The sequence below is a fragment of the Cynoglossus semilaevis genome, chromosome 10 (assembly GCF_000523025.1).
Source record: "Cynoglossus semilaevis isolate Cse_v1.0 chromosome 10, Cse_v1.0, whole genome shotgun sequence".
NCBI classification, from domain to species: domain Eukaryota; kingdom Metazoa; phylum Chordata; class Actinopteri; order Pleuronectiformes; family Cynoglossidae; genus Cynoglossus; species Cynoglossus semilaevis.
Genome location: NC_024316.1, coordinates 3,936,317 through 3,948,854, shown reverse-complemented (window position 1 = coordinate 3,948,854; position 12,538 = coordinate 3,936,317). Strand labels below are relative to the sequence as shown.

The 12,538-nt window shown below is 42.9% G+C and overlaps 1 protein-coding gene across 6 annotated transcripts in view; it reads right to left on the bottom strand.

Annotated features, from left to right (window-relative positions):
* Positions 1–572: 572 nt before the first annotated feature.
* Positions 573–12,538, bottom strand: part of tns2a (tensin 2a) — a 52,211-nt gene continuing 40,245 nt past the window's right edge. For 5 of the 6 annotated variants that reach the window (XM_025059707.1, XM_025059705.1, XM_025059706.1 and 2 more), the window contains exons 16-28: positions 10,470–10,535; positions 10,275–10,391; positions 8,626–10,200; positions 8,295–8,460; positions 6,687–7,801; positions 6,467–6,598; positions 5,737–5,832; positions 5,544–5,621; positions 5,371–5,451; positions 4,555–4,723; positions 4,398–4,466; positions 4,105–4,134; positions 573–3,328 (exon numbers count right to left, since the gene is read on the bottom strand). In XM_025059707.1, the coding sequence (XP_024915475.1) occupies positions 3,190–3,328; positions 4,105–4,134; positions 4,398–4,466; positions 4,555–4,723; positions 5,371–5,451; positions 5,544–5,621; positions 5,737–5,832; positions 6,467–6,598; positions 6,687–7,801; positions 8,295–8,460; positions 8,626–10,200; positions 10,275–10,391; positions 10,470–10,535 (3,833 nt within the window). In that variant the 3' untranslated portion in view covers positions 573–3,189. The remainder of the gene's footprint in view (positions 3,329–4,104; positions 4,135–4,397; positions 4,467–4,554; positions 4,724–5,370; positions 5,452–5,543; positions 5,622–5,736; positions 5,833–6,466; positions 6,599–6,686; positions 7,802–8,294; positions 8,461–8,625; positions 10,201–10,274; positions 10,392–10,469; positions 10,536–12,538) is intronic. The other variant, XM_025059708.1, reaches the window with a different exon arrangement.

The window sequence follows — 12,538 nt, the reverse complement described above, 5'->3', positions numbered from 1 at the left end:
TGTGAACTACAATATATGAAAATGTTTTTAGCCTCTTCCACACAATCTGTTGGAGAAATGTGGGTATTGCAGGAAAAAAGTATAATGATAATATAAATGAATATGATTTGGGCAAGTTTGGCGGGTTGGAATAAAAAACCAAACAAACAAATAAAGAAATCAAAAGAGTCTGACCATAATGAAGAGCAAAAAAGGCAAACGAACACAAACGAAGGGAAGTGAATGCAGCTCAATATACTGTAAGTCATAGTAATAAACAAAGCCGTCGTCTACATATAGCGCCATTGACGCTAACTAGTTTCCATGTGAATTTTGTTTTCACACTACATCGGAATGATAGAACAAGACTTTCAATTTACGGGAAATGGCGTAACCGTGCAATAAATTTGGTCGAGAACATCGTAAACCGAGGACCCCTTGTGTTGTCTTTTTTAGGCGTTCGATCCTGAAGTTTTAATATATATATCGGACCTACATCCATCCCTAAACCTAATGCATAAATTATATTGGTATTTAATAAAAAATAAGGCACCGAAGGATCACCGATCCACAATGTCCGACCCAGTTGTTCCTCAGGTACCAAGTGATATCACTCTATTTATTCTTCATTTGTTTGCATACAAAATAACGTCTTTCCTTGGCATACACTGTCATATAGCTGCATGTGAAAATATATTACTACACAATATAGGGATCAACAATATAGACCAACAATATATTAACGCTGTGATACACGTAGTAGTAGTAGTAGTAGTGTTCTTTTCTACTTTGGTTGATGACATACAAGTAAACACACAGTAAATGCAAAGTAATACAAATAATACAAGGAAGCCGTGAGTAAAAAAATAAAAGCTGCATAAAAAGCTTATCAATACAAGAGTGCTTCGTCTTTGGTTCGGTTCCTGTCGTCTTCAGGCCACTGTCCTGGTGACTATTGTCTTTTGTAAATGAAGCAGTGATGTAACCTGTGTGTCCTTCACTCATCTCACTTTTTACCTCCTGATTCACATGCACATCTTTAGAAGTGAACGTAACAATACCTCCAGGCAACACATTAAAACCGAAATTACTCTAATCTTCATCGTCATCATCATCGTCCTCATTATTACTAGCGTCACGTTTGCTCAGGCCACTACTTGTCTCACACTCTGGTTAAATGCAGGGCTGCAAAGAATAGTCGTATGATCAATGTTTCAATGCCAGTAAATGTATAACCACTGTTTTAAATAACAGAGATTTGCTATTGACTGTAGTCAGTGGAGAAATGTTCTGGGCTCCAGACCATAGGTCAAAAACGGCATCTGACAAATTGTCAAGTTAGATTCAAGATTGTTTTTCAGATAAGATAGATAAGAAAAAATGGTTAGCCGAACATTTGAAAAATAATAACCAGGTGATTTTTATCATTTAAAAAAATAGTTTAAGTAAATGTTGCAGTAAAACATAGCTAACCTTAAGCTAAATGATAGTTGGGAGAGAGCAAGAAATTGACAGAAATATCTGTCAGAATAGCTTTTGGATTAAAAAAAAAATAAAAATAAAAAAGTCATGTTTGAATAGCTGTAAAGATATATTTAAAACAAAGTTAGCCCAAACATAGTTAGCGACATTTATTAGCAGCTAGGTGTTTGGAGCAGAAATGCTGCTCACTGTTGCCGACTGATTCTGATTCTACAGTCAGGTGTCGAATCTGACTACATCTACAGCCTGCAGCCCGGATATCGGAATTATCCCTGATTATCACTGAAAATAATGATATTCATTTGCAGCCCTGGTCAAAACATCTCACACTCTATCCCTTACTGTAGAGAGTTCCTGTGCAGCTCCCACTCACTTACTACAGTTATGAAGTCCTCACTAAGACACTGAACAAAACATGAAAAATAGTCGGATTTTCACAGTGATTTTTTTTTAAAGCCATCACTATGTGGAAGCTGCTATTGCATACACATCTCTCTAGGTGACACTAGAGATTTTCTACCAGCTGTACTTGTATCTTTGGCTGTGTCACACCGGAAGTGCGGGCTACAACAGCGGTCGGCAGAAATATCCCAGAATTCATTTTGCCATTCCGGCAGAATCAGAACCTGGATCATTCACCAAGCACCACACCTGATGTAGTGTTGTCTAAAGTGATGTTTTACTACAGTATTCACCAACAGCTGTTTCTGCCTGGGAGTCAATGGTCAATGAAACAGCCCATACTGTATGGACTGTATGTATGGGCTGCAGCTCTGTGAATATGATCGCATTTGTCAGCTCCATTTATCTGTATCAACATTCTGGGACAGACATGTTTTCATTTAATCCAATCACAGGGTTCTTTTAGGCAGAAAGATGAGTTAGCATCATGGCCTACGGTCTACGTTGGCAGTATTTGTGGGCTGGAAGTCAAAATGAAGTCTGACTTTTGAACAAATACTGTAAGTCAGAATCCCATCTTTAATAGTACAGAAAAATATATACCTGTTTAACCACAAGACAGGAGCTTAACTCTCGGTCCAGGAGTTTATAATACAAGCTTTACAAATAACCTTGCTGATCATAAAATGCGGCTATGTGGTATTTATACAGTAACAGTATTTTCCATCCAATCAGAGAACAGTATGTATGACCTGAAGGTTATTCAGATGAACTGATCCTTGGTCATACATCGTGTAAAGTTTCTTTGGATTATTAGCAGTTATTAGGATATAGCAACATACAACTTGACTGTTGGAGGACTATTGCTAATATACACCTAATCACAGCGCCCCCTTCTGGCATACAACAGAAAGTGTGGTGTGTTTTTTTTAACTGTAACTCCTGTGTTGAAAAAGTTTTTTCATCAAAAAAACAGTTGCTAAGATGCTCCACAACACTGTTGCTAACGCGGTGTAGCTGTTGTGATGTCAGTAGCATGGTGTACCTGTGATGATGGTGAAATGTCAGCCCTGAACATTAGACATACTGTAGTAGCATTTGTACATGGTAAATCGTTTGCAGTATTGTGACACTGCTTCGCAACAACTGTTTATGTAGTGTGGTTTGGTTGCAAAACTATAAGGATGTTGAAGTGTTGTCCTGCAGGTGGTGCTCTAGCTGCAGACTGATACGAGAACCCCCCCGGCAATTTTGTAAAAGAAGACGTGGATTCAATGTTGCCAAAGTTAACATGTTTTGTACCAGATGTACAAAAAACTTTTGGTTTTACCGCCGCTGCGACAGCATGACCTTGTTGATGAAATTGACGATGGCAATCGCAGGTTGTTCTGGGTCCAGCTCTGCGAAGAGGTGACAGACGTTCTCTGCCACGCTGCCGGGCTTCTTGGCTACAAATCCAAAAATCCTTAGAGGAGAAACACCAGATAAGGAAGGAAATAAGTTACAAGGAAAGTCAATGGACAAATAAAAATAATAATAATAATAATAACAAAAACAATAATAATAATATTAATAATAATATATACAGGGTTGTAAAAAAATGACTTTGTCCTTGAAATTCTAATGATCTTTATATGAAGTGAAAGTGAACTACTTGTCATTGTGACACAGCACACCACAAAATCTGACCTCTGCATTTTACGCATCACCATCAGGGGGCAGCGCAGAGACCATTGTGTGGGGACGGTGCCATGCTCAGTGCACCTCAGTGCAGGTGACTCAAACCTGAAACCCTTCGGACCCAAGTCTGCTTCCTTAGCCACCACTTCCCTTATTTATTTATAGTTAAGTTCGTCCAAAGTTCAGACCTGTCTTTTGTTATGTCCGATTATTTGTCCAATTAACATGGAATGTAAAGAAACAGATTACAGATTAGATATGTTTTAGGTAAATGTTAAAATTTGAAATTTAAAAAAATTCAAAATATGACCAGACCCAAAACTAATTAAAAAACTGCAGCAAAAGTGTATTCAATTTATGGTTTAAAGTTAGCAACAATCGAGCTCAACTTACCTGACATATAATAAAGTGAGTTCTCAAGTTTTCAAACCTCATTTGCAACGACGCGTTTATTGCCAAAGCTCAAACACAACCCAAAGCCATGCGGAGACTTTAATTACCTAATAAATATTGCTAAAATAAAAGCACACACACGCGCACAACCATGATCAGAGCACTTACTTAACAGTGTTGTTGCCTGAGTTAGTCCACCTACAGCAGAGAGAGAGAGACGAAGAGAGAACCGGACTCAGCAATCACACAGACCAGAGCTGACATGGCTGACAAAGCTGCTGCAGCTGCAGCCGACATGCTGACAATCATCACAGAGACATAAACTCATTCAGTTCGTGCACATTCATGAAGGATAAAACACAGAAAAATGCAATCAAATTCAGGCACGTCTTCAGGTTAGTCATGGCTCCCTCTGTGGGTTCAAGAATCAAACGGAGGGCACATCTGTGGTCGAACCCCACCTTCTGTCTTTGGGGTCGATGCTGCTGAAGGTCACGCTGTTCACTGCGTAATGCCTCCTGAAGAAAACCCTTTGGGGAAATGTGAAAGAGGAGAACGGGGAATCATTATTAGGAAGTCAATTGTTACTTGTAGAAATGCAACAGGAGGGTTTCGAACCTGCGCTGGCTGTCAGTGAGCGTTATGCCCTGCGACGTCACCTTGAACTGGACAACCGTGGCAGCGGGTCGGGGGTTACGACCCAGGGTGGCGTCTGTGGCCTTGGCTATGGCCTGTGGGCCGGTCAGAGATTCAGTTTCCACGGAGTTCAAGTAAAGTACGTTACAGGCTGGAAGACACGGGGGAAGAGAAGGAAAGAAGGAGAGGCGGGGTCACCCATTAGGTAATGTTGGTCGGTGGTTATCAAAGCTGTTTACACCACAAGGCCTGAGACACACCGTACAGTGAAGTACCACTATACAACTAGCACTAATTAAAAAGTACACTAATTAAAGTACAGAGTTTTATTAACTTTTAATAATTATTAATTAAAATCAGCTTTTGATTTTAAATTTTACAAACTAAATGTGTATTTTTTTTATGTGAAAAAATCCCACTTAAAAAAAAATACTCCAAGCCACAATCACATTTTGTATCTTGCGCACCCTCTAGTGGGAGCGAATGGTCAAGCAAGAACCTGCCCCAAATTTCTTGTTCAACAAAAGTGAGATCAACATGTTACACAAAAATAAAATAAAACAGAGCAGAAATAGCTAACAGTTAGCCAAAACAAAAGCTAGCCCAGAAATAGCTACAAACACAAAAACAAGAGTAGAATCGGACCAAAAGTTACTAATTAAAAAAAAAGCCAAAACAGTTGCAATGCAGCTAAAACATAGTTATAGATAGCCAAAAAAGAGAACTATCATAAGCACAGAAATCGACTGACGTGAGAGCTGTTGATTATCTCCAGAAGCCGATGACAGAGAAACTCACCGGCTCCTTGTTTGAGCAGATCAGCAGCTGTGCTGATGTTGTTCACTGGCTGAAGAAGCTCTTGTACATCTCCTACCAGATCTGTCAACACGCAAATACATAACCACTGAAAAGTTCCTCTAGATGATCAGAGACAAATGAACATACTGATTTGATTTTAAAAAAAGTCTTACCCTTTTCTGGGATTTTGAGAGCACAGGGCAAAGAAATGGGTGTGATAGAATGTTGATACACCAGTGCGGACAGACTTCCTGTGAATGGAACAGAGACCACAGGTGACACATGACATCACTCCTTGTGGGAGGAGTCTTAAAAATCCCTCAGTGTATTGAAAGGTGTCTGTGAGCGTGTGGAAGAACTGTTTACCAAAGTAAGGCTCGTTCTGACACCCTTTAATCTTCACACCTCGAGGTCCCGTCTCTATCAGAAAGTGTCTGACCAGCTGCTCCAGGGGGTCGCTCACTGAAACAACACAGGGTCGACTGTTAGACCAAGTGCGTATCCATCGACAAACAGGATCAGGAAGAGGATCTGAACAGATCCAAACATTCTCAGAGTTTTGGAATATGGGCCAACGTTTCACGAGTTTGGAGACATGTTGGCGCACGGTTCAACATGTCGTGCATATTAGGGGTGGCTCGATTCCATTTCAATACTCCGATATTGTATAAAAATTGCAGGATTGAACATAAAAAAACACAACAGAACCAAAAAAAAAAAAATACTATTACTCCCAGAAATATACTATTAAATTTCCCTAATCTAAACTTAAAAAACATAGATATAAACAAATACTTAACTTAAAAAACATAGATATAAACAAATATATTGATAATATAAAATAATAATAATTAAGAAAACATTTTATATTATTGTTATAAAAATGGGTAAAATAACCAAGTGAGAGACAGTGATGAAAATATCACAAAAGAAGCTTTATGTAACATGGAAAACTCGGGTAGCTCGTATCTCGAGGCCTATTTTGTTTGACTTTATTTTCAGAATTTTAGATCTTATTTTGTTCCTCGGATACTCCTCCTAGTACCCAATACTCCTTCGTAGCTAAGACACAGTCATTGAAAACATTTTTTTTTACCTTTGCTACTGTGGTTGTTGACATTGGGAGGCGGTGTCGCCACCTTCAGGGCTAGGCCATAAGCTCCTTGAAAAGAGTTACTGTCCCTGACCAGGAAGGTACCTGGTTCTCTCTCCTTCAAAGCTGCGATTGCTTCAGCAGTGAACAAACAAAAAATGTTTAAATACTCTTTTCATCTCTTTTCAAGCTGAAATTTACTAAAAAACCTGTGCAGACTTACCCTGCTCTCTGGAGATACCAGGCTTGTACCAGAACCTAGAACTGTCTTGGACAAACTTCACACTGACCCTGTTTCCATTATCAGGCTCCAAGGATGTCACTTCCTCACTGTGATCTGAAGAGGGTGCAATTTCACCCACGGTGGGAGAGAACGTGACATGATGCTGCTGGTGTTGGTTGTTGGCGGCGCCGGTAGATGGCGTCACGTGCCCCACTGCTGGTCTCAGTGTCTGCGCCCCGTCGTTGGGAGTCTGAACTGTCGGGTGACGCTTCTCAGGCAGGGGAGGCTGGGGTTGAGGGAGTGGGATGGTGATGGTGGAATAGTTGGAGTGGGAGGAGGACTGCTGCAGCTGTGGACTGGGACCTGAGCTGAAGTGTCTCCTGTCCGGAGCAGATCCGTGCTCTGTTGCTTGGTAGGGGAGATGTGAAGGTCCCTGCTGCTGGTAATGGTTCAGATGGTGAGGGTCGTTCAACAACAACCTTCTACCCAGAGTGGCAAACCCAGGAACAGGAACCTCAGAGATGGGGGAACCCTCCATTCTGCTGGAAGTGAGCTGGTTGGCTGATGGTGAGGCTGGTGAAGATGGCGAGGATGGTGAAGCTGGTGAAGGTGAAGAACATGATGACGTTTGGGTGTGGGCTGGTTTGGGAGCTTCGGGATGAACTTTGCTGCTGGGGGATGTTGAGTCTGTGACTTGGGTCTGGGTCTGAGACACTGTCTGGGCCATAGGGGGAGGAAGAACTGCAGCCTCTGAAGGTTGAAGTGTCTGAGGTTGAGGTTGTGTCTGTGCTGAAGGTGGGACGGAGACAACGGATGACGGAGCCTGAACCTGTCCCTGGTTTGACGTGTCTGGACTACAGTGTGGCTGGTGGGAGGGTGACAGGGTCTGCTCTGTCTGTGCAGTACAGCAGGTCTGAGGTTCTGTTTGTACAATCGTGTTCGTGTGTGGCTGCATTTCTTTGACTGGCGACTCTGTGCAACTTCTTTGGTTATCTGAGGATTCCCGGGCTGTATTTTCAGCTGGGAATATTCTGTTCTGGGGCTGGGAGGCTTCAAAGTCACTGTTGATGATGTCTGTTGTTCGGATTTCCAACTCTCTCACTCCCAGACTGGGGCTGCGGTGGAGAGACACAAGTGTTAATGCAAAAACCTGCCTGTTATGGGATCATCTCAGGATGTTAGAAAAGCAACAGGGACTTGAAAGAGAGACCATATTACTCTAAATCAGGGGTGTCAAACATGTGGCCTGCGGGCCAAAACCTGCCCGCTCGTGGGTTCAATATGGCCCACTTGATGTGAGTTGAAAATTTAAAAAAAAGCCCAAACACTATGTTAGTGATATCTTGTCAAATATTCCATTAAAGATAATCAGGGATGTCAAACATACGGCCTGTGGGCCAAAACATGCCCGCTGGAATTTGAACTCATCACTCAATGACTAGTTTTTGTCATATATTGCAGTTCTGAAAAAAAAACCCAAACTAATAAACCTAATGATTCATGTTGCTCTAAAAATGTAGGCCTACTTGTGTTTTCCAGAGTGGAAGAGAGTAAAAAAAAAACAAACCCCAGATTGATTACAATCGGCTGGAGGTCTGAGGGTCATACCTTTCATTAGTTCTCAGTGGACTGCTGGTGTGGACAGGAGTGGACGGTCCTGACATGTCAGACGGTGTCGAACATGCTGCCTGTCCGTCTCTGTCCAGCCTCTTGTAGGATCCATGAGTAACGTGGTCTCTCCAGCCCACACTCTCGCCGGAGCTCCGAAGACCATCTGAGAAGGAAGAGGAAAAGAAAAAAAAGATCTTCAAACCCTTTACGTAATTTTATATATGTATATTTATATATAGTCTTTGACCAAGCAGTACTGAAATATATACATGACTTTTATTTATCTTTAATTGTCCTGTCTGCTGATGTGGATCAAACCACGACTCACCGGTGTGGGAGTCTGAGCTGTAGGACTGCTGAGAGTCCGGATGGTGATGGTTGTGATGAAGACGATGGTGGTGATTGTGGTGACTCTGGTTATGGTCCGTCGGTCCATTACTATTTCTGCAAGGCCCAGTGATGGCAGAGGTTGGGGGCAGCGGTGATGTGGACTCAGACTGGTACCCCGAGCCGTAACCCCTGCTCTCAGACGGAGACGGCTGGTAGGGCGAGCAAGGGCAGACCTGCCGAGGTGTCTGGTACCCGCTGCTACTGCTGCTGTACTTCAGGTCCAGGTGGGAATGAGCATGAGATCTGGACGCTTCCGGGTAAGCGGGATGACCTGATGGTAAAGGGTCAAATGTGAACGCAGAGTGCTCGTGACCCGGCGGGCCGTAGGAGGCTACAGTAGCTCTCCTGTGCCAGTATTCGGCCTCGCGGTCTCGCTCCCACTGAAGCTCTACCTCCCTGTCTCGCTCCCAGTGGAGGGACAGCTCTCTGCCTCGTCTTGGTCCACGGTCCCTGTCCCAGTGGAGGTCCGAGCCTCTGGGTAACTCCGTTTCCCTGGCTCTTCTGAGATCCTCCTCACGGTCCCAGTGGAAACTGTCTCCTCGGTCTAGCCTTAAGGTGTGATAGTCTTCTCTTCTGATGGTGCAGTCTCTGCAGAGGCAGCCAGGGGGCGGTAGACCATCTATTAACATGACATCGTGGTAGGCGGGGCAGTTGGAGGGTTTAGCGTGGTGTCCGTGGGGATGGTGGTGGCTGTGAGGCGCAGCAGGGTGGTGGTAGGAGTTGTAGTCGTCTTCTCGACAGAGGAGGCGACCAGGGGCGGACAGCGGGTGGTGGTGTGAGGAGTTGTGAGAGAGTGTGGTATGAAGGTCTGCTGTGGGGTACGGGCACATGTGTCGAGGTGAGGGCACCTCCGAGCAGGACATGTGAATGTAGTGTGCCGGTCCACTCTGTCGATCCCACACCAGATCTGGAGGTGGAAGTGTCTGGTGGGAGTGGGGGTTGTAGTGCTGACAGAGATCCAGACAGGATGGCGGGGAAGAATGATTCGGACTGGGAGAAGGATTCGCCCCGAGGTGGCCGTTAGTGCCAGGCGCCCGATCGAGGCAGTAACCGTTGGGCATGAGGAGAGTGCGGTCGCATCCAGGTTCGGCGCATCGCTGGGACCGATAGCCATCCCGACAGGAACAGGAGCGACTGAGTCTCAGTGTTCCACCTCGTTCAGAGGGTAAAGAATCTCCGTCGTCCAGGATCGCCGTCTCCCTCTCCCCGTCTGGATTTCCCTCAATGCCCCCAAGGAGACGTTCAAGATCCTCGCGTTCCTGTTTTGTCGGAGGAGGTGGATGAATGCTCTCCTCCCTGTGGTCGCAGTGCACCAATGGTTGGTTCATACGGATGGAGTGACCTGATAGGGCAGAGTCGGATCCTTGGGGGATGTGGTGGTGTCTATCCTCGGAGTGACCTGCCCCTGGGCTGCTGCCGTTGGTGGAGGTAAAAGAATCGGAGCCAGGGCCTCGACGCTTCTTTATCTGAGCATAGAGACTGCCATCTAGAGGACCTCTGGTGTGGGCGATATCTAGAACAACAAGACAATTTAAATCAACACTTTTATTGATAGCTCAAGAGCACCATCTGCTGACTCGGACTTACCCTCCAGACTATCTTGGTAACGTTCGTTGAAGTTCTCGTAGGAATCCCAGCGGACCACAGGATCAGCGGTATTGTAGTCCACGGTGACGGCGGGGTCGTTCTTGTGGTACTCACGACCTAAAGAAAAAAAAACATAAAATTAATCTATTTGCATCTGCAGCAAATTTATCTCCGAAAGAATTAGTGTGAACCAACCTTTAATCTTCTCAGGTCCAGAAGAGAAGATGAATTCTACCGTGGCGTCAGATGGAAAACGCTCATCTGTGCAAAAGGGGGAAAAAAAAGAAAAAGGAAACGTTCAACTAAATGACCTTCAATGTAGGGATGAACACATGATTACAACATTAAAGCCTCCACAAGTAGTGGGGTTCTCCACATGAGAGCCAGATTCAAAAGGACAGACATGTACGGCAGAGAACCTCAGAGAGGAGTCACTCTGAGCCTCTGATAGTTTCCACAGATGTTCTCTGAGGTTGGGAAGGCCACAGTGCTGTGTGTTTATGTTCATGTTGAATGGTTTACTTGCAGCAAGCATGTTCAAAGTCTGGTTTTGGAGCCATTCATTCTGAACTAGGCTGGGTCGGCCTTATGTGACCCAAATCCACTATCAGTATTAGGAAACATATTACAATTAACATTTATTAATACAAATATGTTTCATTTAGCTGGGGTTTTTATCATTCATAGTTCAATGTTTAATTTTTTCCCTTGTTTTTGCTAGTTTTTACCACCAGTAGCCATTGTGCTACGTACCTTTTTCCTGCTAAATCAAACATTTACAGATTTTACATACTTTTGCATTCAGTTGTAAATTGCACCTATCCTTTATTTATTCTATTTCCTTGTTATCATGTTTTTGCTAACATTAGCTGTCAATTCTTTATTAACTTTAATATATTTGACCTAGCCTTTAGCTTACTTTTATTAACCACTGTGCTAGTTTTGCCCCTGCTTGCCCCGGTCCTGTTTTCGGTCTTAGAAAAACCACGTTACTGTAACGCCCCGAGAGCCCAGTTAGTGTGGAATGTGGTCACTTTCTGTCGTAGCAGTTGTTCTCGGCTACTTGTTTAGAAAGTGAAAATAAACGATGTTATGAGCGCATTCATCAAACACTTACAGTACAGTAAAAGACGCAGAATTGTGTGGATACGCATGTGTCACTTCTCCTCGTTAGAAACTGACACACACGTTACGACTCACTACTCGCTCTACTTTCAGCCACAGAGCAGTTATTATGTCTAGAAGCAGCCCTTGCTGCCTATTATGTCAGGATTTACAAGACCACAGCATTGTAGATTCCAACCACGATGAATACAAGCCCACACTGTGGAATTAAAGAGCAGCTATAACAGACAGTGTTAGTACGTGGTGATTATCTCACCGCAATTAACAGCTTTCTAAGTGATGATATAAAAATACATAAAAAGGCTACATTTCACTCAGGGCTTTAGGTGAACTTTAAATATGCATGAAATTATGCTGTACAGTAAAATGTAAGTGCGTTAGTTCGGCAAAGTTAACTTTTATGTAAAATTGGATTCATTGCGTCCAGTATATCTGAACCCATTTTCCTGGACATCTGCTGTACACGTGACTGAAAACTTATTGTGTCATACTTTAATACTACTGCCCTGTACTTCCTTTTGTTTTCACAATTGTACCTTGTATATTGTACATTCACCCAGCTTACCTCTACGTTTGCCGCTAAAACATTTTAGCTCTGGAGACTCGAATTTGACTAATCCATGGTGTTTTGTACACTTTTACACTTTTGTATATAATCTTTATGCTCTTTTTAGCATTTGTCTGTGATCAAGGCTAATTTTTTACATTGACATTTATTGACCTTATATATATATATATATATATATATATATACTCTGTACCTTCTGAGAAATCATGGAGCTCTCTGAGTACCACCATGATGACCAACATTAGAATATAGCAGCAGAGGCCTTTCCTGTTAGCTTCAACCACACAGGAGAGATGTTTATAAAGATGTTTAAATGTTGTATTAATTGTGCATGGTATATTTCAAATTTATTCAATTGAAAATGTATATGTGAAAATATGAATTTTCCCCACGTACCACTGGTGGTACGCGTACCAAAGTTTGAGAACCACTGACCCAACTAATAGTTGTGTTTCTGTCAAGTTACAGCTGTTGGTGATTTTTAAAATATCGTATCCTATGGTCAGTATTTTGTTTTATGAAAAACATATTCTTTGCTGCTCTGCTACACTGGAATTTTTTGGTTTATTTT